The sequence below is a fragment of the Carassius gibelio genome, chromosome B20 (genome assembly GCF_023724105.1).
Source record: "Carassius gibelio isolate Cgi1373 ecotype wild population from Czech Republic chromosome B20, carGib1.2-hapl.c, whole genome shotgun sequence".
In the NCBI taxonomy this organism is placed as follows: Eukaryota; Metazoa; Chordata; class Actinopteri; order Cypriniformes; family Cyprinidae; genus Carassius; species Carassius gibelio.
In genome coordinates, this window is record NC_068415.1 from 15,216,356 (window position 1) to 15,244,105 (window position 27,750).

At 37.9% G+C, this 27,750-nt stretch overlaps 1 protein-coding gene across 3 annotated transcripts; it reads left to right on the forward strand.

The window, feature by feature from the left end:
• The first annotated feature begins 2,360 nt into the window (after positions 1-2,360).
• Positions 2,361-27,628, forward strand: kita (KIT proto-oncogene, receptor tyrosine kinase a). 3 transcript variants are annotated; one of them, XM_052585903.1, is made up of 21 exons: positions 2,361-2,503; positions 7,180-7,437; positions 8,150-8,437; positions 8,725-8,864; positions 9,603-9,771; positions 9,882-10,068; positions 10,925-11,040; positions 11,298-11,412; positions 12,903-13,087; positions 16,629-16,735; positions 17,267-17,393; positions 17,830-17,934; positions 18,321-18,431; positions 18,519-18,657; positions 18,741-18,823; positions 19,474-19,604; positions 20,660-20,782; positions 24,079-24,190; positions 24,274-24,373; positions 24,517-24,622; positions 24,723-27,628. In XM_052585903.1, exons 1-21 carry the CDS (start codon positions 2,449-2,451, stop codon positions 24,894-24,896), a joined length of 2,931 nt encoding a protein of 976 aa, XP_052441863.1. In that variant the 5' UTR covers positions 2,361-2,448; the 3' UTR covers positions 24,897-27,628. The 3 variants fall into 3 exon arrangements, with proteins under 3 accessions (XP_052441863.1, XP_052441862.1, XP_052441864.1); XM_052585902.1 differs by having other exon boundaries at positions 2,365-2,503; positions 8,138-8,437; XM_052585904.1 differs by having other exon boundaries at positions 2,365-2,503; positions 8,153-8,437.
• The last annotated feature ends 122 nt before the right edge of the window (positions 27,629-27,750 follow it).

Sequence of the window (27,750 nt, forward strand, 5' to 3'; positions counted from 1 at the left end):
TTACCCCTCAACCCCCTGGACTCGTTTTTCTGTCAGGCTTTGTCTTATAGTTCAACACAGCAGTCATAAGCAAATACAGTCACTGTGTTCATGGGAATTAGATGAATCAGGGAGCCCAGGAGCTTAAAGTCTTCTCATGAGGTTTGACAAGCATGAGGCACAAGCCATCGGCTTCTTGGATGCCAGAAGATCCTGAAAGATATGTTGTATTAAGAAAGCCTGCAGGATCTAACCCACTTTCTTTATGGTTTATTCAATTAAACCTTTAAAACAAGTAAAAGCAAACTGGGAATGACCATGTGAATTCTCTGAAATGACTGCTTTGCTTAATGTTTGCTTTTTTTAACACCTCAATACACCTTAATTGGAACTGCCATTATCTTATTTTCCTGAAACTTGCTTTAGGTAAAACCACATAAAGCATGAAATATGAGCATGAAGAAACAGAGAGACATTTTTGGGTCTAGAAGTTTACATTTTTTACCCCACTTACCGAGTTCGAGCTTAAAATAACTACCAAATTGTAGTAATTTAACACTGAAATTAAACAGAATCTTCAATGGAAAGCAACACAGAATCTTTCAGAATGTATTATTCTGAAAAAGAATGAAAGGAAAGGATGGAAGAGGGGTTTGTGTTCAGAAAAGAGAACATTTGACAAAAAATAAAAAGTAAATGAAAAGCGGAAGGTGATAAGCAGTTTGATAAAAGATAAATAAGCAAATGTAGGGAGGAAAAGGAAAGGGAGTTCAAGGAAACATCTATTTACCTTCGCATACAAGGCCTTGGATTCATGTGACTTTTTTTTACAAGGTAAATATTATGGTTTGAAATAAAGCGGGGAGACTATAGTTTAGTAAGGAGTAACTATATACCCACATGTAAACAGCCTGGGGTTGTTACCTTAACTTGGGTTGTTCATGATGAAAATGTTAAGAGGTTTATTGCATCTTTGCTGTCACAGAATGTGCAGGGTTATGGTTACTCGGTTATTTCCCTATTGCTAGTGATAAACAAATTAAGTTTTTCTCACAAAATCTGGCATTTCGCCAGTATGTCCTATATAAAGTGTAATATTTGTAATATCACTATAAACATGCAATATTTTTGATTGTACACTTTTTCTTGTATTAAAGCTGAAACAATCTTCTGTTAAACCTTCTTCTGTTCATTTTGCCACATAATCTTGTTTAACATATTTCCTGTCAATCTTTAGTTTAAAACATTTAGTCATGTGACATGTTTTTATGTTTTGTTATGTTATTGGTGTAATCCTCATTCTAGAATACATTTTACTTCCCTAACAGTTTTATTTGACTATTTGAACTTGTTCAACAGTTTCATTATAGATTTGACAATTCAGTATTGAATTTAAAAGAAAACAACAAATGTGTTTATCTCTGGAGGCTGGAATGATGACAAATCACAAGATTATATGAACAAATGGGAATACAGTAAAGACATCTAAATCATCTGGAAACAGGGTAAGTGATGGGTGAAAGGGAGGTCAGGGGTGTCACAGTCATCATAAAGTCTTGGGTCATATGTTAGAATGACAAGAAGACTCAGTGTTGTCTAGAGCATCCAAGACAAGATGAGCCTCTCATGCACATTAATGACAAACAAACACATAAAACAATGACCATATCCATCCACTCAGATGTGTCTCATTTCTTTCATTTTCAGGCAAAATTAAAGTAGCAAGACTACACAGATTATACTGATCTTGCTGCTTCCAAAACTAATAAAAATAACACAATGTGTTTGTCACATTAAGTGACAACAGTGAAATAAATCAGTTTTTTTTTATACAACCTGCCTAAATGAGTCACCTCACGCTGTAAACATTATTGCTCTTCTTAGATTAGATAATGTGTAATTTATATATATATATATATATATATATATATATATATATATATATATATATATATATATATATATATATATATATACACACACACACACACACACACACACACATACACACATACATATAAAATGCTTGTTAGAAACTTTCTTTATTCAGTTGGAAAATGCAACTGGTATTTTTTCTGCTCTAATAACATTCCATGCGAGTCTGTGACAATGTAAATATTTTTGTCACGAATTCACCATTGCCAGCTCAGTCTTGTTAGAGGAAGCTTTTTTGAATTTGAAGGCCACTGATAACCGCTTTCCTTAGCCATAATTATCATAGTTTCTTCTGACAAACCACGTGTCACCCTGTGGCACTCTTAACCTCGTTTTTGCGTCTCAGGTATGACTAGCACTATTACTGTTGATGTTGCCTCCCTGTCCCCGCCCACGTTCGCTGTCGTTCCGCATGACCCGCGCGCAGAGTACAAGGTAGAAAACAACGCTGGCCCTTTAAGACGAGAGTCGTCGCTCCACTGGAGACCGTTGCGCGGTATTCTCTCAGACTATGAGCTAGATGGAATTATAACAATGGAATATCACTACGTTCTGTTTACTGTTTTGTTGCAGTTAATCGTTCAACCAGGTAGGGCGACTATTATAATTTATTGGTCCTTTCATGGTCTCACTTTGCTTAGAGGATTCCAGAAAGTTTTTCATTGAGATGTTGGGATGGACTGCACTTGCTGTATCTATGCACCTATAGATGACAGGCAGTGGGGTTGTTTAATTATTCTTTATGTATACTCAAAACAAACGGAGTGCCTTTAATAAAGACTATTGTGTGTAGCCTACCTGTTGCTTCCTACTTTTTCTACTTTAGATGCATGCAGGCTCTTTATAGAAGCAGTGTTTGGCTGTTATCATTAGATGACCCCATGCGCGTTCTCTTAATTTTCCACATAATGAAGTTCTCCATAAGGAGCCTTCGCACCTCAAGGCACGTTCTGTCAGCTCGGGACTCCAAGAAATAAAGTATTCTAATGCAGCAGAATTTCTCTGATAATCCCACCGAATCTTATCCTCTTCACTTACCGCACGGGGACTTATATCAGCAATTTAAGCTGTTACAGGAACCTATCACTGAAACAAGATATCGATCCGGAGAGCCGCAGGTGAGAATGTGAAGCCGATCCCTGCGCGCTGCTCTCAATTATTTATCATTCAAGCTCGCGAGTGCCTGCCTCCGCAACAAGTGGAGGAATACGAAGCTTTAGATATCATTAGTAAGAGACGTGACGGAAAAGAGTGTGGATGGCTAAAAACGCACTTAATTGATATTATTAACTTTATAGAGTTAGGATATAATGGGGAGACAGGGTTGGCTCTGCCGGATTTAACCCTCAAAACGTTTCGAAACAAATTTTGCGGGTTTTACAGAATATATTAAACAGATTTAGTTAGTTTTAGTAACCAGAAAAGTATCCCAAATTCATCTGCAGCGCGTTTCTCTGATGTTGCCATAATAACGGTGCGCAGTTGAGCACTTTATGTGACGTACGTGAAACATTTTTTTAGCGGTTTATTAAGGACCTCGCTCAAATATTAGCAACAAAAATGTGTTTGAAGTCTGTATGATTGGGACGCCAAAGGCAGAGTTGCGCACTAAACAAATTGAGCTCCATGGAACAAACTCTAGAATTTGTCAACGAGATGGGCTACGAGGGCACTGAGATGGTCAAACTTTGCTGGAACATTCCATTTTTATTGAGTTTGCATTTGCGTTTGTTTTTCTGTTGGTATCCAAACAGCATGGGCAGTTAGGCTGCTAAAAGCCAGAAAAGTTGTTTGGCATGCTGCAACCTGACTTTTTTGTGAGCGTGCTGGCACCTCATGGACATATCAGATGGTCTTTTGTGCTCAGATAAGCTCTTATGGATGTTCTAAAAGATGAGGGGCGAGACATTAGCTGGACTGCATCTTTTAACTGACCATTGCGTATCATGTGTTCAGACATTTATCCTTGTTACAGATTCATTTGCTAAATTAACGATGCTTATTATGTGGCTTATTAAAGTTTCCCCAAAAAGTAGCCTATCATGTTTCGTTTTGGGGGGGAATTTGTTTCGTTCCATCATTTAGATTCCACGCATGTGTCATTGTGCTTGGAGATGGTGTTACCTGAAGAAACCCGATTATGGTAACCCAGGCCTTTTTACAAACCATTTCAAAGATCGCGTTTAGAGTGAGCGTGGGCAACTTAATTAACACATGGGTTGTTGAAGTGACATGGCATTTTCACTGTCCCACAAGATAAAAATGAATATAATTAATATTCTCGTTATTTAAAATCCAGTGGTTAAGCATTTATTTGTCCTACGTGGACCTGTTGTTATAATAGCTGCAGTGTTAGGCCTACTCAATTTTTTTTTACAATTTGAGCAATATCTCAAAATTGTCCTGGTGTCACTGTCCCAAGCATGGTTTAATAAATTATAGCTTTTATAAACGAAAAAGAAAATCATTAAATGTTAATAAATACCTCCTGCATTGTACAAGTTTCTATTTTAGTAAATGCAATAATTTTTTCATCCATATTTCTGAAAGCGTAGGAACTTGATGTCTTGATGTGTTCCTGTTTTGGCGTGTTTTCCTCCCCATGTGCTCCCCGTGACCCAGTTTCTCCCTTGTGTGACTGTATGATTTGGTTCAGGTGTGTCTCGCTTATTACCCCTCATTAAATTTTGTATTCAAAGAGTTGTTCGTTCCTTTGTTCCTTGGTCATGGAAATAATCATGGAAAATTATGCAAATGTGTCTTGCTTACCGTTAATGACAGGTTAAGTTGGAATAGTAATGTCACTAATTGACAGAAATAGGCGGGCGGGGGGGGGGGGGGGGGGGTGTTGAGTTAGAAGAGTTTCAGTAACAATGACTCAATTTTGTTCATGAAATTTTTTGTTTTGTTTTGCATTTAGTATTGCAATGGGGTGATATATATATATACATATATATATATATATATATATATATATATATATATATATATATATATATATATATATATATATATATATATATATATATATATATATATATACTATATAACACTATATAAAAATAAGTGTCTAACAATGAAGATAAATATCTCTCTTGCTATTTATGTACTATTAAAATGTTAATTTTCTTATTTTTTTGCTATGTCACACCATAGGAAAAATTTATGGTACAGTTCAGCAAAAAATGTTTCAAAAAAGCAGTGAAAGAATTGACGAAGTGACCCTTTATATTTTCTCAAAGATCAGACTTCACACTACATACTTTCTTTTCTTTTTTCTTTTTTTAAAGGCCTTTTACAACAACAACAACAACAAAAAATTCAGCCTATTTGTCAACTACCCACATACAGCTTTGGTGTGGTTTTGGCGAGAATCTGATGATCAGCTTTGTAATGCCAGAGGGCTTCAACGCTCAAGTGGCTGACTATTTTGCATCGGGTTCCTTCTAACACATAATGATACGGGCTTTCAAATAACAGCCGTGAGAGAATCGTTTACATGGAAATATTCCTAGTTAATATTAGAGAGCTCTGATAAGCACAGTTAGAATTATCCTAATTATGCCCAGAATTTAGCTTTCTAGTGGGTGTATGATAGGAAGGTGTTGCTTTCATCAGGCGGATACCTCTAGTGGCTGACAATGGTATCACAAGTTACAAAATACACACTTTATATTTACCCAAAAAATGGGAGTAGCCTATGCTAAAAAAAAAAACAAAAAAAAAACAAGGAAAATAAACAAGGAGGAGATTGGAGAAAAACAAATGGGAAAACAGGCTGAATAGGGTTCAATTTCCATCTTGGTGCAAACATTTTCTGAAATTTTTCTGTAATTATCTCAAAACACACAATTCCCTTACATCACCTCTTTTCAACAGCCCATAATGTTGTCGTAATGGCGTAATTTAGATAAAAATCTCTTTCTGTATGATTTAAATATTTACCAGAGAATCTTGAGAAGTGCTGGGATGTGAGTGTGCATTGCTTTTCTGTGAAGGCCTTTCTCTCATTCAGTGTTTCTTATTTGTTCTTTTGTCGCTGATTATGTTTAGAGCCCTGGAGAGGACGCGTAAACATGAACGCTTGTTAGGTGAAGTTTTTCTCTGGAAGGACACCTGACTTTGCAGAAGCCGTTTTCTTGAATGGCATAAAGTGACAGTTTGCAATGAGGCGAGCTACTCATCTGGCTAAACCACAGTTTATCTCATTTCAGCCTGAAGCAACTATGGAAGCCAGTGCATTCCCCAACCCCCGTCTCCCACATTCACAGAAACTAAAAAAGGATTCTTATAATTAAAATAGTATTAGATTTAGCCTTAGACTTTATTGAACACATTTCTGAGACATAACCATTCACACATTGTCCTTTACACTTAAGTTAATCCCACTTTCTCAGTGTTAACTTAAGGCCCATAATTGCCTCAATCCATCAAAATGAACTGCAGAAAGTAATGACAGATTACAACAGTATTTACCAGTTACCAGGAACCAAAAGTAGACATTATGCTACTACATAATTGTGTTTTCTTGGTCTTTTGCCTTTGCTCACTGTTTTGCTCGCTGCTTTTATTTTTAATATTTAATAGTATCCAAAATTATCACAGATTTCTTTAGGCCTATGTAATCAGCTGAAGTTTTACTGTTATGCTACATACATTTACTCAGTTTTAATGCTTTTTTATTTTGTACTTTCTTACTTTTTTTGTGTTCTTCACTTATTTTCACAATTCTCCCAGTCATGTGGGGAGGGGGAGAATAAATGCTCTTTTGTTAGATTAAAACTCTAATCTGTTGTCTTTAAGGGTTATAGCTGACAAGGCAATGCAGCACTTTTAATGGAGAAGGATGCTACAATTCAATCGAATCTAACACTAACTGAGAAAGGGGCATTCATCTTTTTAAGAACTCATTTAGAGAAATTGTGATTAGAGGAACTTGGAAGGCTTAGTTTTTTTAAGTTTTTTTTTTTAATGTGAAACTATTTCTCACCCTTAACTGTCATTTATGCAACCTTAGAGGCCTTTGATTTGTGTGTGAGAATAAATGTGTATGCGCTTGGTACATTCTGTATATCAGTGTTGGTTCTTTTATTCAAAACCAGTACCGTAGTGTTCTGGCAAAGTCAAATGCATTTGACAGATTGGTACATTTTCCCGAAAACCTCACGTTAACTCTTAATAATCTCTTCTCCTGCATGTTTATCAAATGTTAAACTATTTTATCTTCTACTTGTGCACCGTGTTCACTTGCTTGTTTCCTCCCAGCCAGGTCCAGGCCCACTATCACCCCTGAAGGACCCCAACTCACGGTACCCCTGAACAGCGACTTCAGCTTGCATTGTCAGAGTGACAGTTCAGTGCGCTGGCTGCGAGAAGACCGCCCCACACGAATCCTTAAGGAACAAAGGCAGGGTCAAGTGACAGTTCTTAAAGTGAGCAAAGCAGGCCCACAACACATGGGCAAATATTCCTGCCAAGAGGAGGAATCTGGTGAAAAAAGCTCAATCTATGTGTATGTAAAAGGTAAGTCAGCCTTTGCATTTGTGAGTCAGAATTTTAATTGGGTGTAATAATGTCTGGGCTGAGTGACAAGTCTGTAGGGCAGTATTTAAAGAATTCTTCAACCCTCCTTTGTGTCTTAGTGTCTACATTGTCTGTATGTGAGTGCTGCAGTTATGTTTTAGATGTGCTAGGTTTGTGCAAGCATGTTAGCAAATGTATACTAGTAGAGATAGATAGAAAGTTTGTCTGCACTATGTGAACTTTCTAACACTTTATTTGCTTTATATTTATGTCTTTCTTTCTCGCTCTCCATCTTTCTCACTATGATCATACTCTCCAGCATCTCTCATCATCCTTTGTGGTTCCTTTTTTGTGCCAAAAAGACACTTTGGGTGTCAACAGATGCCCCAAACACCTACAATCAGCTCGCTGTTTTCACTAGTCACCCGCATGACCTTTATTTACTTTAATGTGTTATTTCAAGCATGTTCTTATAATCCCAGTGGTAAACCCTTCAAATTGGTCCTTGGCATTTTTGGCAATTGACACTAATTTTACTAATGTGTGCACTGCAGATGTGGGTTATTTGTATTTGTTTATTAGGTATGGTGGAGGGTAGTTTTTCACTTTCAGTCTTTTTTGTGACACTCTCTCTCTTTCTCTGAGCTGTAATGTCATGATCTAAGCCCACTTGGTTGTGTTTCATTGGTTTTTGATTTAGCATTCCTCTCAGCAGATCCTGAAAATCCCTTCAGGAGGAACATCGTGTTTGACTTTGTTGCGGGACAAGGGGAGATGATCACGCTCCCATGCTTGGCCACAGACCCACGTATGACAGACTTGCACCTTCAAAAATGTGACGGACAGCCCCTGCCCAACAACCTCCGATATTCATCCAGTATTGAGACGGGCATAACATTGGAAGATGTCAGGAAGGACTTTGAGGGATGTTACATCTGTGTCGGGACTCTGGAAGGCAACACCGTTAAATCCGGTCAATATCAACTCAATGTCCGCCTCGGTGAGAAAGTAAAGGAGAGACATAAGTAAAGTGTAAAGCTCTACACACTTTTAACAATGTTTTTATTTTGAGGTATTTCAAATATTGATGTTTGCAATTCATTGAGATTAAACCAATTCATTAATCACTTTATCATTGTAATTAATTTAATTAATGAATTGCCCTAAATATCGCTAGAGGACACAGAAAGACACCAGACACACATGTCTATGTTACCCCACTGTAGCTTGCTCTTTCTTTCCCACACATTCCCATTGATATAATGCATCAAGCTTCTTTGCTTTTAGTTCCAGACGCACCTCCTGTGATCACACTGGGTCGGCCTCAGAGAGTGCTGCTAGTCCAGGGGGAAGAGCTCGCCCTCTCCTGCAGCACCTCAAACGTCAACAGTGACATCACAATCAGGTGGAAGGCTCCCCATGGAGTGGTAAGAGCACTCTCATAAACTGAGCACATCTGTGGTGCCCCATGACATTCTTCACACACATATATACTGTACATACTGCAGGCTTTATCAAACACACCAACCATTTCAGTCATGTGCAACCAATGTTTACAAAAGAAGACTTATAGTATGAGTGCACATCAAATGTAATGTTTGTAGACTGAAAAAGATAATTTAAACGTTGTTTGTACTTGATATTATGCCCAGAGGCTAATTCGATCTTGTGTGGGTTGAGCTGCTCCTTTAAATTCTATATGTTCATGTACTGTATACACAGCAGGAGAATACAGTTTTCAGCAGGGATGTAATTCATTCAGAACTGAATTTAGAATTTAAGTTTCGAATTTAGGATTTAGCTTGGAATTAAGTATGCAAGCTTAAATCCATCTCAATCTTGAGTTCAGGTATTAACGCAAGTCTACCAAATTTTATAACTGAACTCGCTGTCTTAAATTTTCAGCACTCACAGCTCTATTTTTGGCAAACTTGTGCTGTGAGAACACAACCTATGTGAACAGATCTACAGTTTTAAGACTCTACTGGCATCAGAGACTGGGATTTGTGAGAGTAATGGCTTACTTTGTTTTATATAAAGATTATAAAAACAGCCACACCTACACAAGACAGCCACAGACATTATATTCAAGACAATGTCTATGCCTCATCTCTTCAGAGTTGCCCAATGAGCTTTGTGTCTGTTTTCCTTCTGCATGACTCAAGCAACCTTCAGTGCAGCAGTTCTCAAGAATCCTGACCGAACCCATTTCTCACCTGAGGAATGCCACCCTAAATCTGGGGTCTGTGACCATGCAGGATGCAGGGATTTACAACTGCGAGGCCAGGAATGAAAGAGGGACCAGTGCAAAGACAGTCATGGTCGAAATCTTTGGTAAGTCTTGTTTCAAGAATTTATATCAACAATCATATGACTATTTAGTCTAAATTTAAATAGTCTCCAAAAATGTCTCCAAAAAATATTTTATGCGTTTCTGTGTGCAGATAAAGGCTTCATTAACGTAACAAGTGTGAATAACAGCACTAAAAGAATGCGGGCTGGAGAAAGTCTGTCCCTGCGTGTGGTAATGGATGCTTACCCGAAACCTCATGCATTTTCCTGGAGCTACAGTGGGGTAAAACTCACCAACACTACTGATCATGTCATTACCAGCCGCTCACATGGGAATAGGTATGATTTTGTTACATTGCTACAAACAATTCTTGTATGTCCTAGGTAGTAATTGCTAGGGATGCACCATATATCAGTATCATATTGGTATTTATTGGATATATTTATCGTATATTTAATTGTGTTAGCTCATTTACTGTTAATGCTCACTTAAAGTTAGTCTTTAAAATATTATTAATTTAGAAACACTATTATATGTAGTCTTTAGTAAATCTCTCAATATCTATTTTTGAATTGTGTATTCTAATGTTGTTAAGCGTTTATATATATATATATATATATATATATGTGTGTGACCCTGGACCACAAACCCAGTCGATGGTGTATATTTGTAGCAACAGCCAAAAATACATTGTATGGGTCAAAATTATAGATTTTTCTTTTATGCCGAAAATAATTCGGATATTAAGTAAAGATCATGTTCCATGAAGATATTTTGTAAATTTCCTACCATAAATAAATCAAAACGTAATTTATGAGTAGTAATATGCATTGCTAAGAACTTAATTTGGACAACTTTAAAGGTGATTTTCTCAATATTTAGATTTTTTTGCATCCTCAGATTCCAGATATTCAAAATATCGCTATAGGTCAAATATTGTCCTATCCTTACAAACCATGCATCAATGGAAAGCTTATATTTTTGGCTTGATAGCTATTCTATATCTATCTATTAAAATCTCAATTTTGGAAGAAAAAAAAGATATTTAATTAATTGGTTTTGTGGTCCAAGAGAAAACACAATAGAATTATCAGCATCAGCCAGGATTTTAATATCAGCGCAAACTTTATTCACAGCACTGAAAGATACTTTAGGTTTAGGTTATTCATGTATTTTTTTTTCTTCATTCAACAGTTACACCAGCGAGCTGAAGCTAGTACGTCTCAAAGTGTTAGAAAGTGGCGTTTACACATTTTCATGCTCAAACCGAGACGCAACTGTCCATCAAACGTTTGAAGTCCACGTCATAAGTGAGTGAAAACATATCATGCAAATGGCAAATATTTGGCTTTTCCACTTGCCAGAAAAATGCACAGAATCTATGTGATATATGAGTTTTGTGTATATTCTGTTTCAAAAGTGATTGTTCACATTTCTTGCCGGATAAAAGAACTCGATTGTCTGTGTAAGACAATCTCAAACAAGACAAACATCCATCCCACTGTACAAACATCCATCCCACTAACCAAGATTGTAAAACTGACCTCGTACCAATCTTTGTTGTTAGGTAAACCACAGATTGTGTCCTATGAAGGGCCAATTGATGGACAGGTGCGCTGTGTGGCTGAAGGTTACCCTACTCCTCAGATTAAGTGGTTTTACTGTGACCAACCTCATTCAAGGTATTCATTATGTCTTTCTTCAGTTTTGTTTGTTTCAAATACATCCACAGCTACATACGATGGGCTCCAAAAGTTGCTTTCAAATATTAGCGGCGTATCCCTTGAGCAGTGTTAACGTATTATCCTCTCTGAGGGTACATTGTGACGCAGCATGGATTAGCCACTAACCGCTAACTTGATGTTTGATGATTGGACAAGAAAGCTTTAGCCTATTATTAATAGGGATAAGCAATTTGACTCTGTCATGATTGTGACATCACAAAAGCGATTGGCTATTATCGGTCATATGACAGTACCCAACGACATTAGAACAAGCTGCTTCCATTGGGCTGTTTATTCTTGAATAGCGGTGTTGACCGAACACCTTAGCATAGACTTAGTCACAAGCTTATCCAATCAATTCCTCATGATGATCAAATCCGATCAGGATAACATGCCTTGCTTCAATTGGAGCATGTAAACATGTAGTGCTATGTGTCTTTTGATCGTGTTCGTGCGTCGCTCGCTTTATCTGCCACCGGTTTGATGGTTTTCTCACCGAACAGACCATTGTTCCATTGTTGAGGAATTGCTGAGAAGTTTCCAACATGCTAAACAATGTTATTAAAGATATCGCTCAGTAATAAAGAGACAGAACAAGGAATGTGAACCAGTTGAGATTATTTGTTCTGGCTTTATATCCAAAGCTGACTTTGACCTTAACTCAGTAGCACTCATACTTCATTTTAGGAGAAGAGTGAGAAAAAAATTGGAGAAACAAATAAATCAAAGCACTTGATGACAGTACTGATGTTTTTAAGTAAAAGAGCCCCTGAGGTCTGTCATTTTGCTTTCTTAAGCAATAAGCTATTTTTACACACATCAGTAAAATTCTGCCATAGCTCCTGAATGCAGTGAGAAATGCTTATCACATCCTTATCATATTATTGATAAGCAGTGACCTTACATCAAAAATGACCTCTTAAATTCCTGGCCTTATCATGAAATGCATTGGAGCATTTTATTCCAAAGAAAAAATGTTGGCTTTCATAATCTTACATCAAAATGTAATAATCTGCTGTTCCTGGACTAAAATGGGATACAGTAGGCAATACATTTTGACTGTAAAGCAGAGTTATTATCAACTAAAACTATGAAAAAAAAAATTATTGAAAGAGGCTGAAATAATTATTAGATGTAAATAATCAAACAAATAAACAAAAAATGTTTACAAACTTAAATAAAAAATGATGTACTAAACAATAAAAATAAAAAATGTTGCCTTGGCTGGTAAATGAAACAAGTTAAAATAAAAGATGTTAAAATACATTAGAATTAAAATAAGTTGAGTTTTTAATTCTGAAATAAAATAGTTTATCAAGCCAAAAGAGTATTATTAGATTTTTTTATTGCTCCTTTTATGCAATGTTTCTAAAACAGTTCACCACCTTATGGTACATGTTCATGAAACAATGCAGGAATATTTATGAGTTTGTTGCATGTTTCCTCAGATGCTCCAATTTGCTGAATGCCACTCAGGAGGAGGAGGATGTTGTCACTGTAACCATGACAAATCCCCCCTTTGGGAAAGGCACAGTGGAAAGTCGACTAAACATCACCAAGAACAGTTACGCCACCCTTGAATGTGTGGCATCTGCCAATGGGGAAATCGTTTACACACTCTTTGCTATCAGCGGTGAGCAAATAACCTCCCAAATCACATGCAGACACACACAGACAATGACTGAAGACTCTAGTTAGTGATTACTAAGTCTCAGCCTCAGACACTCCGCCTACAGTCGGTTTGCTGACCCTCTGATCCATATTTCTCACAAAACTGGAAAGCTCTTTCGTCATCTGCAGGCTATATTATGATTGGCTGACTTCATGCAACTTCTGAGAGTAAGGGTATACAGGTGTGTTTTACTTAAATAAATATAATTCTGGCCAGGGAGCCAAAATCAAAATCGTAGCTGTGCACTGAAACACTCACGTCAGCAGCTCAATATATGCACTTACTGGAAATGTTCTTTTAGCCAAAGCAATGCGTTGTATGTTTTTAAAAGATATTGTATGTCATTTCTGATCTCAGGGTTGCACAATTTTTATTTATTTTTTTAATTTATGCATGTTTTGCAGTTATGGAGTGAGATACTAATATGCACATTATAAGTATACATATACAGGAATGTCTGCCATTATATACACACACACACACACACACACACAAATTTATAATATTACCAAAAAATTACCTTTCAAATAAACATTTCATCACACTATTCATTAAAAACATTGAGCAGCACAATTGTTAACACTGGTAATAAGAATAAATATTCCGTGAGCAGCAGGTCAGGATATTCAAATAATTTCTGAAGGATCAGGGGACACTGAAGACTAATGGCTGCTGTTATATATTAAAACAGATAACAGTTATTTTAAAATTGTAATGAAATTTTACTGTATTATTGTTTTTATTTTATTTTTTAGACCAGATAGATGCAGCCATTGTGAGACTTCAAAAGCAAATTTTTAAATGCAGGATAGAATGCAATTTTCAAAATGGTACTGTACACCTACAACGAAGATGAAGAACCTCGACTTTGTGTCATCATTGTTTCAGTGTTTAGTATTCATCTTTTGCACATCATAAAAAACCAGGAAATGGAATGAGACTTAGAGAACTCGACCCAGGTGTTTCCAGTTTCCCAGGAATAGTTAAACAACCAAAAAGGAGGAAACGCACATCTCCTCACGTTTGCTCCAGCTGTGCTTTTTCTACTGGCTGCATCTTTTTGAGAAAATCTAAACCAGCTGCCAACTCGCAGGTCACCACTCCTGCTCCAGCTCAACCCTGTGTAGGCAGACTTTTTGGATAAGATGAGATAACAGCAGACTATTATATAAACAGAGGTGCTGAGTTTTAGCCCTAATCTTGTTTCTTTTGTAAACCTAGCATTACCAACTGTTGGGGATTATCTCTCCGGTTGGGGGGGGGGGGGGGGGGTCGTTTTGGTTTGTTGCAAAACACCCGGGCTTTCCACCCCAGTTAGTACTGGTATTACTGGTAGGGACAGAATGGTTAACAAAAGGTCATCCACATCCAGTTTATTTTGTTTCTGGTATATTCACTTTTTTATCCTCGTTGTTGTTGTTGTTTTTAAGTTGTTGAGTACATTGACTGTTTTTTGCATGTTCTCAGCTGAATTAGCCTTAAGTAAAAAAAAAAAAACTCTAGTTGAACATTGACCTGTTTGTAGAGTCCTTCAGGAGTTGGACTGGAGGTTTTGAGAGTGTGAATTGAATCCACTGCCTCAGGAAAGCCTGTTAGATGATGTGGGAACTTGTTTAGACTCTCAAGGTTTAGGCTGTAGCAAGTCCAGGAAAACCAGTGGGACGATGAGCCTTAGGCTAGACTTTTAAAGCTGTTCATCCTCAGCTGAGCGAGACACAAAAAAATGTCCATTGTTAAGGTTTATGTTTATTTGTGGAGGACTTGATGGTATGCTTGGATGGAGTATGATGATAGATGGATGGCCGGCAAAAGATGGGAAGAGAAAGAGACAGAGGGAGGGAGCAGAAGCAGAAGAGGACTGTGAAAGCCAGTGGCAGGTTTACAAGGGATTACTTCCTGCAGAGTCTGCATTCTTGATTTGAAATGGAGAGAAAGCTTCTTATAGCTTAAGAGCTTACTACACCGCTCAGAACAACGCAGAAAAACAATAACACACCACACATGAACACATACACACACCTTACAAAAACAACACGGCTACACTTTCAAAATGTGAAAAGAAGTGAGGCGCAAAAATCTTCAGTAAAGAGTTTGACCTCAGTGCGTCAGTCTGGATTATTCACAGCTCAGTAAAAACAAGCAATTATGACATAACCCCACTGTGAGGCACTTATTTATTATTAATGTTGTTCTTTAATGCTCATTGTTTTTAGACATTCCTTAAGGTTTGGTTTTAGTGTTTAGACGGAGTGCAGTAATCATTTTTGATTTCAGTTGGCACACTCACTCAAGTCCCTAAACTAGCATCAGATCTGCTGTGGTTTTTTTGCGCCAACAGAAATGATCATCAGGGATGAGCTATGTGTATTGATTATCCATCGATGCCTTGTTCACACAAACACTCTGTCTAGAGCAATGGTTACAGAGGGAAAACACTTCAATTAATGTCAGGGTTTTATTCTAATTAAAAGCTTAACACATACATTTTTAAATAATAAAGGATTTTACTTTACAATTAATCCAGAACGCGGCAGCAAGATTAATTTTTAATGAGCCAAAAAGAAAACACGTCACACCTCTGTTGCACTGACTACCAATAGCTGCTCGCATAAAATTCAAGGCATTGATGTTTGCCTACAAAACTACCACTGGCTCTGCACCCATTTACCTAAATTTAGAAGCTTGCATTCTGCAAGTGAACGCCGCTTGATTGTGCCATCCCAAAGAAGCACAAAGTCACTTTTACGGACTTTTAAATTAGATGTTCCCTTCTGGTGGAATGACATCCCCAACTCAATCCGGGCAGCTGAGTCCTTAGCCATCTTCAAGAATCAGCTTAAAACCCATCTCTTACATCTTTATTTGACCCTCTAACTTTAACACTCACTATTCTTAACCCTATTCTTAAAAAAATCTAACTACCTTTCTAATCTTTTTGTATTATATTTTCTTTTCATTTATTATGCAATTGTGTGTGTGTGTGTGTGTGTGTGTGTAAAGACCTCTAACACTAGCTTGCTCTATTCTTTTTTTATTCTATCTGTTTTCTTTTTATTTATTATATTAGTTCAAATCTGATGCTACGTGTACTGTGTCAACCTAACTGAGACTTGTTACAGCACTTATATATCATTGATCTTTTTGTTGTATTTGATTGCTTCCACTGTCTTCATCTGTAAGTCGATTTGGATAAAAGTGTCTGCTAAATGAATAAATGTTAATGTATTCAAATATAAAACAGCTATTTTACAGTTTAATATGTTAAAAAAATATGAATATTGCTGTCTTTTATGAATTTTTGATCAAAGAAATGCAGACTTCTTTGAAAGAATTAGGTACAATCTTACTGACCCCAAACATTTACTGATAATAAATACAAATAAAAATAAAAATACAGCATATAAAATTATAATAAATAAATGATTTCTTGTTTCCTGTTGATAGAGTACATATATTCTGCAAGTTTTCTGATGCCAACTCTATGTTGTTTTTCTCTTCCCAGAAAACACTGTTCCTCATGAACTCTTCACACCATTGCTCATCGGTTTTGTTGCTGCGGCTGTTATCCTGGTTCTCATCCTGATTGTGCTATCCTACAAGTACATGCAGGTAAAGTGTCCTTCATTTTATAGTTTGTCTTCCAGCACAGGAAGTGTACGCTGATTCACTGAGGTAATCCGTTAATTAGACAAAATTGAAGTTTTAATTCTCCCTCTATTATACCAATAAAATATTGGAACCCTTTATTGTTATTCCAGCGCAACTTGTTTTTGGTTATTTGATATTAAACGTGATACTCAACGCAATTTACCTGTCACACCTGGCATCCCTCCCACACTTCAGGGGAACTTTGAAACAGAACACACTTAAGGAAATTATTTACTTAACATGTCATAAGACCTGATGTTTCACTGTGCAGTTTTGCACTGTTGCACAGGGGAGTAATCAGTGAGTAATACAACACACACGCACACATAGAATTAGCATTCACATTGTTGTTTGAATAATTTATGTCCATTTACAAGAAACTCCTATTAGTGGGCTCTGTTTGCTTTTGTCTATTAGAACACGTACAAATACAAACATTGCTCATTGTTTATTCTTCTCCTATCCCATCTCTTTTTTTCTGTCTTCCAACAGAAACCTAAATACCAAATACAGTGGAAAGTCATAGAAGGTATCCATGGAAATAGTTATGTGTATATTGACCCCACCCAGCTTCCATACGACCACCAGTGGGAGTTTCCCAGAGATAAGCTGCGTTTTGGTGAGTTAAGTAAAGTCCTGAATCAGTCTGCTTTGACTTGTCAGACTTCAAATCATTTTCTATATTGGAATATTCTTTGTTTGAACATTATTTTTGGAAATGTTTACAAGGTTTAGTGCATGAGAAACATAAAGGCCTTTTGAATTTTACAACACTTGCTTATTTTCATTGGCTTTTACATGGTTGGTGGCACTGGATAGCTGGCACCATGTGACATAGTATCATATCTTTCCCATAAAGGAACAGACATATCCGTCAACAAACAGGATCTAACAGGATCTAGCATATCCCGCTTCCCCACAAGCCACACCTCCTTGATTCAAAAACAAGTCGATGTTCAAGCTGAAAGCTGGTTTTGGATCAGTTTCCTGGCACACTGACTGTAAACAACTGTATGAGGGAAAATTGAAATTGATCTAGTTTTCTGCATTCCCAGGAAAAACTCTAGGATCTGGAGCATTTGGGAAGGTGGTAGAGGCCACTGCTTATGGGATGTCCAAAGCAGACACTGTGATGACCGTTGCTGTGAAGATGCTCAAACGTGAGTGAAAAGCAACATAAAACACGATCATAATCTTGTGAAATATAAGTAGCATACTAACTCCACGGCATGTTTAACCAGCACACTTAAACAAATAAGGCTGTGTGTAAACACACACCAGAAATTACACAAACCTGCATGATGAGATGAAAGGAGGTTAAACATTTCCAGTAACCCACAATTGATTGAATCCTAGAACATTTTGGGTTAATTTTACTTAATGTTTTTTTTTGTAAATAATGAAACCTAAAAAAACATTCCATAAATGTTTAAAATTGGTTTCCAGTGCAATAATCAGAGGGGAACCGTACATTAAAATTGGGGGAACATTCTTTTTTGTTGTTGTTTTATTTATGTTTTTTTTATTGTGGTGTTTTGCCCCACAGCAAGTGCCCATGCCACCGAGAAAGAGGCTCTGATGTCAGAGCTGAAGGTGCTTAGTTATCTTGGCAACCATATTAACATTGTCAATTTGCTGGGGGCCTGCACTGTTGGAGGTAAGAGGCTATGGCTAGATATGGTTTTCCTAGGTTTTTCTGTGTGTATTGTTTTGGTCTTCATTACTGGATTGGTCTGTTGCACAGGTCCAACTCTAGTTATAACGGAGTACTGCTGTTTTGGTGACCTGTTGAACTTCCTGCGCAGAAGGAGAGAATCCTTCTACTTCACTACACTGGGAGAAGACTCTTACTATAGAAACGTCATGCTGCAGCCAGAGCCAAAGTAAGTGTGATCAGTGCAACTGGTGAAGTGTGATAGTGTGAAGTGCTTGTGGGTTCACTAACCCAGTTTGTATTTAATTACAGTGAGAGCAGGAATGGATACATGACCATGAAGCCCTCGGTAATGGGACTTCTGTCCTCTGAAAACCGAAGATCACTTAATAAAGGTTGGATCAATGCCTTTTCTGTTCTCGTCATCTCTTTTCCTGTCATCTTGTCTCTTCTTGTTACCCAAAGTCCTTTTGTTTCATCTTGTCTTGTGTTTGCTCTTCTTATCTTTTCTGTTTTGTCTTATCTCTTCTCACCTTGTCCTATATCTTACCATGCCTTCATTTTTCTTATCTTCTAATATTGTCTCTTCTATCTCATCTTATCTCTTTTTGTTTCATTTTGTCTTTCATGTTCCTGTCTCATCCCTTCTCTTTTCTTAACGTCTCATCTTTTCTCTTCTGTCTCATCTTTTTTGTCTCATTTTGTCTTCCTTGTCTCATCTCTTCTCATCTTGTCTCATCTCTTCTCCTGCCTTCCCTTTCTCCTATTGTCTTGTGTCTTCAGTTTTTTCCATCTCCATTATTTTCTCATCTTGTCCCTTCTTTCTCACGTTATCCCTTTTGGCTTATCTTGTCTTTCCTGTTCTCATCCCATCTCTTCTCTTTTCTCATCCCGTCCCTTCTGTCTCATTTTTTTTTTCTGTCTTGTCTGTTGTCGTTTTGTCTCATCTATAGTCCTTCCCTTTTCTTTTTGTGTCTCTGCTTGTCTGTTAGCTTTTTGTCTCATTGTGTCTTCATCATCTTCAATGAATTTGTCATCCCTTTAGGTGATTCATACAGCGATTCAGATGCCGTTAGTGAGATTCTGCAGGAAGATGGCATGACTATGGACACTGAGGATCTTCTTAGCTTCTCCTACCAAGTAGCCAAAGGGATGGATTTCCTGGCATCCAAGAACGTAAGTGTTTTTCTCATTTATTTGCGTTCTGTCTCTCTGACGGATACTGAGTTTTATATTCCAAGAGGTTGCAGTAATCCCATACTACAGATCTTCTCACTCTTCCTCTACAATGCCGAAGCTCACATTCCATTACCTCTGTCCAGTCAAGGATCGTGTTACACAAGGTCACACAAATGCATACATATAGTCAAGCACAAGCACACACTCATTCATTGAGGATCATGCTGAAAAATATCATGTTTCTCCACCTGGTCAGCAGATCCAGTATACAGTTTAGGGGAAGGACACTAAATTAGTCACACTGCTAAGTGGACAAGGGAGTTTTCTGTCAGTAAATTCATTTTAGCACTTCTGTGCTAACTTAGAACATTTCTTTGTTAATAAGGTTTTGAATATTGGCAAGATTATTGTAAATACTTGACAGTTTTGACAGTCCTGGCACATAAGAGCAATTCTAAATTATAATTCTAAGCAAAACCTTTAAAGGGGTTATCGAATGCAAAATCCACTTTTGTTGTAGTTTGAACATAAATGTGTGTTGTAAGTGTTTATGATAAAAATTCACCCAGTGAAATTTACAGTCTGCTCATCACCCCATGGAAGAGAGGGGTGGGGTCAGCAGAGCTCATTAGCATTTAAAGCAACATGGACTAGAACAGTGTGCTGAAAACAGAGCTGATTTTTTTTTTTACACTACCATTAAGAAATTTTAATGAAAGTATGTTATAGATCTTCATTAAGACCCTAAAAAAAATCACATCAACTTGTGGAAAATGGGCATCCAATGACCCCTGTAAGACTAGCCAGTCCACGTGGTGGTTATTTGGTTAATGCCAACAGGCCACTTACTTAAATTGCAAAAGGCCAAAATCTCAAAAGCTGTCAAGATAGCATATTTTAAATCAGCAATACAGTCTGTATTGTACTGTACAGCTTCTGTAGCTCAAATCACGCAAAAAACAAGTAGTCTTTTCCTAGGGCGAATTTACTTTATTACGTAATCCATTAGTGTTTATATGTTAACCTGTAGTTTTGTTTTTGTGTTCATACAGTGTATTCACAGAGACCTGGCAGCCAGAAACATTCTTCTCACCCAAGGCCGGGTGGCCAAGATCTGTGACTTTGGACTAGCCCGGGACATCACTACTGACTCAAACTATGTTGTTAAGGGCAATGTAAGTATTAGCTGTCATAACATGACATAAATAACTTTAACCTTTATTTTATTTGTATATTTTCCCACTAGGTTTTTACATATCGTTAACCAGTGCTTTAAGTGGGCCAGTACGCACCGGTACTCAGTTCCGCCACTTCCAAATATAGCTCTTGAGCGTACCGCCACCTTTCCGTGCGCCCAGAACGTGCTTTTAGCGTACCGGTACGCTCATTTGGACATCTGTTTTAATAGAGGTTTTAATCTTTTGCCTGCACTGTCGCTTTTCAGAGCGCCCTTCACAATGCACACTTCCTAATTCAGAGACTACATTACCCATACACCCTTGAGTTTTACAAGTGAAAAGTGAATGCGTCCCTTTTGTCGCTGTCAGTGTCAACAACTCAACGTGGCCGGAGAAGGTGTGTGAAACGGTAAAAACATAAATACAGTGAACAACACTTAATATGCTCTCCTGGCTTCTGACTCTGAGTACTAAAACAACACGGTCAGAATCAGATGACTTGCTGCTTGACACCCCACCAAGCCTGAACGATATCGCTGCAGGTCAGACGCAAGCTAATGAAGTAATGCAATAGCTCTTTCAGGTAGGGTGACCAGACGTCCCGAAAAATTTGGGACATTCCCGAAATCTAAACTGTTGTCCCGAATCCCGAATCTGGCCCTAATTGTCCCGAAAATTATACTAAAGCAAAATCTTCAGTAGTTATTGTCTGATAAACATTAAAAACTGTCTGCGGAGGTTGAGTCGTCCTGCAACCAGCCCCTGCCGGCTGCTCATTGGCTGCAGCATCTTTTTTCTAAGTTCTAAAAAAATACCGTAGGCAGCTAGGCACGAATTTAGATATTCATTTATCTAATTAATCTATATGCACAAAGACAATATGACCTTTTTGTCCACTTTTTGTTTTAAAGCTTGATGAAGAGAGCGCAAGTTGCTGCAGCTGCGAGGAGGACAGTGATGCACTCGTACAGGAGTGATTGACAGTTCGCAGCACTGTGTACAAAAAATACTACACAATTATTTCATTATTTTTGTTAAAGCTTATTAGCGTTAGCATTACAGAAAGGTCTGATTTACAACAGTCATTGTTTTTTTGTTTTTTTTTTACAATGACATTTGAGTTCATGATTTTAATGTTGTTGTTTCTTGTGGCAGACTAAAGAGTAATGACAGACGGTTGATCTTTGAATAAAAATGTGTTTAGTTAAGGTTTGAAATTCATTTACTTTTATTAAAGGCTTCGAAGTCTAATATCATAGGCCCCCCATCCCGTCACCCAAGACCGCAGACGCCCCCCTTACCCCCCTTAACCCCCGCCCCCAAGGCCCCCCGTCCCGAATTTAAGCCAATCTTATCTTGTCATCATTTTCTAAGGGTATTTTTTCAAAATCCTTTTGCACATTTTATTTATGTTCAGTAGCTCTTTCTAGCTCAAGCAAATCCACAAACTAATAAAAGTATTTATTATTTTTTATAAGGTCGTCTGTTGACTGCTGTATATAAAACCCCTTTAATATAGTTGTTGTTACCTCAGGGGATGAGGGGAGTCATATATATAGGCTATAATAGAGTACCGGCACCTCTTTTTGGCCACTTAAAGCACTGTCATTAACTAATTATGGGACTAAGTAAATAGACAAGCAAACATGCTTTTTAATGCATATTGTGTGCAGTGGCGGCTCCTGACAATTTTGATTGGGGGGATAATGGGGGGTCCTGGTCATTTCAAGGGGGGTCTCATGAAAACCAACAAAAAATACAGTGGACATGCCTAATAACTGCATATTAATGCTTTCTATCCCTCCATTGAAAGTGTATATACAGTATACTGTCCATGTCCAGAAAGGAAATAAAAACATCTTCAAAGTAGTCCATATGACATCAGAGGATCAGTTAGAATTTGTTGAAACATCGAAAATACATTTTGGTCCAAAAATAGCTAAACTACGACTTTATTCAGCATTGTCTTCTCTTCCGGGTCTGTTGGGAGTGCGTTCACAGCAGTTTAGTGTTATCCGGTTCGCAAACAAATCATTCAATGTAACCGGATCTTCTTGAACCAATTCACCAAATCGAACGGAATCGTTTGAACCAGTTCATGTGTCCAATAAGCATTAATCCACAAATTACTTAAGATGTTAACTTTCTTAACGTGGCTGACACTCTCTCTGAGTTAAAATAAACCAAGATCCCAGAGTAATTAATTTAGTCAAAGAGTACACTGACTGAACTGCTGTGAAGAGAGAACTGAAGATGAACACCGAGCCGAGCCAGATAACGAACGAATGATTGACTCGTTCTCGAGTCAAGAACCGGTTGCATCGGTTTTTGGATCACCAGTAGTGATGGAAAGCTCGGTTCTTTTCGGCAAACCGGTTTTCAGACAGTTCGATTTAATAAACCGGTTGAAGGAAACGGTTCTCCGGTTCTTTTGCGCTTGACGTAGTGTCATTGGCGATGATTGCCCTTCATTCAAGCCTTCGGTTTACCCACGCCCATAACATTAGCACAGAATCAGTTCAGAATCAATCATCAAAAGAAACAGTTCAGTTCAGATCCGCTGTGTTATCAGTCTACTTCACACTGAATCAGACATGGGCAGTAGCATCAGCTCCTTGGTTCTCGAATCGGACGCATCAGACAAAAACAGTTCTCGGTTCAGTGTACGAATAAATGTGGAATAAATTATTAATTATTGTTCTGCGCAGTTTGAAGGGAATTTTTTTTTAATCTTTATCCCAGATATATATATATATATATATATATATATATATATATATATATATATATTAATCAGGAAGAGGGTGGGGGGGGTCAAGACAATTTTGACAGGGTCTTGAGACCCCCCCCAGCACCCACACCCCCCCTGCCCCCCACCCCCACCCCCGGCGCCGCCTGTGACTGTGTGTTGGGTGTGGTTTTTCTAACAGCTTTCTGCAAGGAAAGTTAAAAAGACCCTCATTGGGTCCTTTCTGGCTTCCACTACAAATACTTAACTTGCATCCTGATTTAATGATCCAAAAAAAACACCTAAACAACAAACAGTCATGACAAACTTGGTCTATAGTGTTGCTAGTCTTTGTGTCAGTATTGTAAATTTACAAGTAAAGTAAGAGAATGCCAATTTCCATCTTGCTACCTTGAACAAAACTGCATGATTGAGGTTTCGAAATGCATGTTTTGATTGTTAATCATTTCTATGCAAGTCTAGACTGAATCTGTCAAGAAATGTGGTTTGTATTGTGTGCTTTCATGCTCTGCCTGTGTTTGTAATGAGGCTCTTCTCTTTGTAGGCTCGTCTCCCGGTGAAGTGGATGTCCCCCGAGAGCATCTTTGAGTGCGTGTACACCTTTGAGAGTGACGTCTGGTCTTATGGTATCCTGCTGTGGGAGATCTTCTCTCTTGGTGAGATAAATTTATCTCATAATTATACTGACTTGGTATGACAAGCTGTTTTTATTCCAAATACTGACAATCTGCTTCTGTAGGCAGTAGTCCTTACCCTGGAATGCCTGTGGACTCTAAATTCTATAAGATGATCAAGGAAGGATACCGAATGGAGTCACCGGAGTTTGCCCCGAGTGAAATGTAAGTCTAAGCTGTAATTAGTTAGCATTTCTTTCTGTGGGAAAAAAAAAAAACATGACAAGGTAATGACAAGCATTTACCACGTACACACCTAACAACAGTGTTCCCAAAAATACCAGCGCCGCCCTGTTGTTGTGTTTCAGGTATGAGATCATGCACTCATGCTGGGATGCCGACCCCTTCAAGAGACCTTCATTCGGCAAGATAGTTGAGAAGATCGAACAGCAAATCTCAGACAGCACCAAACATGTATGTCTTCCTTTATCCTTTTCAATCTCTCAAAACATGGAAGTATTTCTAAGTATTTCTAAGAGTTTTAAACAAGATTTTTTGCCTTTTTTCTCTTTAGATTTACTTAAATTTCAGCTCCAGATTGCCTGCAGCACCGGGGTCCCATGAGGGGTCCAGTTCTCACGTCCAGCGGCTGAACTCAGTCGGCACTCACAGCACCACTACTCAGCCCCTGCTCTCCAGCAATGATGTTTACTTTGAAGGGACAAGTTCACGTCACCCTCCGGTCTGAAGATCAATTCTCAGCAAAAACCAGGCATTCCAGCAGATGCCATTCATCTCTCTTTGCCCTGGCTAAGTGTCATTGTAGCTCTCTGACATACATGAGGACACTGGTGGAAAACAATGATCATAAATCTCTTTTTGGATCCAAGAGCAGTCATATTCCTTTTAGTCACCTTTCTCGCAGATTGTGTATATATGCCCCCTGCCAGAAAAGACAGTGATGGTGTGCGTTCCTATTAACATTTCATGAATTCGTTGGAACGATGGGATATTTATCATTTTTGAGAAAGCTTATAATCAATGCTGGTATCATTCCATGGTACTATATCTCCAGCGTGAGTCTGCAAGATGACTGAACTTGTTTTCTGTAGAATCCCTTTGCTTTATTATATGGGATATGTAAACACACAATAACACTTCTTTTGCTAATTGTCAAGTCTTTACAAGTTAAGTGACAGAAGTCTGATTCAAGAAACAGGCTGATTCAAGTCCGAGACTAAAAGAAATCATCACAGAGAAAACAATGGAAATGACTTTCCTAAAACATTTCTGACGTCTTTTTGACATGATTGTCATGTCATTGTCAGTAGTAAAAGAGCCTGCCGTGAGTGGAAATTGGTTATTTTCTAATCAACTATTCTGCAGGTCATTCAGCTCGTAAATTCAGATATCACCCACATAAAGGCTACACTATTTGGAAACTATATGTATAAGCAGCAATAACTCAGCATCGTAACATTGACAGAATGATCATGTTGCTGCCCAAGCCAAAAACAAGCTACCAATTGCATGTTGCGTTCAGGATAATATTTTGTCAGTTGGCAGCTGAGACTGTTTTTCTGTTTAAATAGACCAAATTAAGGTGCATTTCAGTTCAATGTCAGGAAAGATGTTGAGGCACGTAGAGGCAATTCATCACACTTCATCGTTTACTTTGAACACTCAGTGAAATTTTGGTTACATAGCAGTATTATATTATTGGCTTGTGTTGTGTTGTTCCTTCCAACCAGGAAGTGTAATTTAGGACAGTAAAATGATCCAGTCAAGCAGCAATTCAAGCTTGAGGCATCAAACTTTTAGACAGTGTTTCTTTTAGGGATCACATTAGAATGCTTCGTCCACTTGTGTTTTAAGGAAAATATTTGGTAAAGAATACTTATTTGTATGGCACAGACATAGCTTGTTTCAACACATTCAAAATGCTTCGAGTTGTTTTACGCATGATGTGGTTCCGTAATAGTGGACTGTAGAAGATCAGTAGCTTCTGTAGCATCGGTTTTGTTCTTTATTCCAGTTCCAGTGATCTACATTTTATCCTTCATGAAACTGGAAGACATAGCGAGTAGTGTTCTCTTGTACATTTGTAAATGTTTTGCTGGCTTTTTCTTTCACGTCAAATTTTGTGCATAAAAAGTAAGGTAGGATTCAGTAGTTATGTCATCGCTCTGCTTTCTCGTGTTTGCGGAAATCGCAGGTTAGCATTTCCTACAGACTTGACTCAGTTACTCTGACTTCTACTTATCACACCAACTGTTGTGCCTGAAACGTTTTCTCTCCTCTTTAGCCAATGAGAATCGTGCGGTTGAAGGTTGAGCCAATAGAAAGCTGCAGCTGCTGTGTAGAAAAATGGGTGCCAATGGCTTCTTGCTCTCCGTAGGATTAGCCAATGAAGGATCTGCCAATAGAAGGGTGGCTTTCAGATGGAGGACAAAAAGTGCGGCTTTCTGTTACTTAGATGAGCCAATAGGATTCTCATTCCACTGCCAAAGAGAAAAGGGCAGAGTTGGGTCTGAATAGGAGCTACGCACTGAATGCTTCAGTCGACACCAACCATAGAACATCAGTAGTCTGGGCACTCAGTCAGTAGCTCATTCCCCTGGTCTCCCTCTGTTCTTTGTGTCCAGCTGCTTCCTCCGGCGGATGTCTCACTTCCACAAAGTCTCAGCCGGGGAGATCCAACTCGGCCCGTCTCCCATCTCCACCGCTCCCCTCTTCCTTCTCGCCACACTGGAACATTGTTCCTGATGGCACTGGCTTTCGCATCCATTTGCGCTAATGTGTTTTGCGTGTGTGTGGGAGCGTGTGTGAATGTGTAAATGCAGGTCATTTGCTGTTAAAATACCGGAGCACTGATGGGTTCCTCTTGTAGAACGACTGCAGTTAATGAACTTCAGATTGTTTGAATGATAGTGCTGAAGCAATCTATGTTCAGCTGCTACATACATTCCATCACTGTTTGCTCTTTTCTTATATGTAAATAATATAAATATATATCATAATGTTGCTTTTGTTTTGTTATCACGGTACGTTCTCATGTGCTGAAAAGATTTTTGTATGTTACAGTTTGTCATTGACATGATCATCTTCTGTCGTTATATTGCCTCTTGATTCATTTATTCATAAGTGCAGTTTTCAGACACAGGTACAGTTGGATTTATATTTAATCCATTTATGTTATATTCAGCGTTGCTTGTCGTTTCAGTATTTTCAGTGATTGTATGACCGATGACTGGAGGAAGATACGTGAAAACTAAACGCAGACGGTCCAGGAATTCCATTTGTGAGTCATTTAACAGTTCTCGTAAGTGATTGAAAGGTTTTTGGTCCCTGAAAAGATTGTTTGTTTAATGTATTTTATTGTATATTTATTTTACAGTTTTTATTTTCGAAAACAAATGTGCAAATTCTGTGTGTAGCTCTTGTTACTTCAGTATGTAAATAAATAACTGAAAACATCAATCTTGGAATGATTAAGATTATTAGCGTTGAGGTTTGTTGTTGTTGTTTTTTGGCATCTGAAGCAAAATTATTGGTGTTCTTCAAAAAAAAAAAAAACAAAAAAAAATTGTGAAAGAAAGGTT

What these genes read in the sequence shown, in the direction of transcription:
- kita (XM_052585902.1), top strand. Translation starts at nt 2,449, where the DNA reads ATGGAATATCACTACGTTCTGTTTACTGTTTTGTTGCAGTTAATCGTT. An exon ending in GCAGTTAATCGTTCAACCAG is followed by an intron (nt 2,504 to 7,179) that starts GTAGGGCGACTA and finishes GTTTCCTCCCAG; the next exon opens with CCAGGTCCAGGCCCACTATC. An exon ending in GGAAGGCTCCCCATGGAGTG is followed by an intron (nt 8,865 to 9,602) that starts GTAAGAGCACTC and finishes GCATGACTCAAG; the next exon opens with CAACCTTCAGTGCAGCAGTT.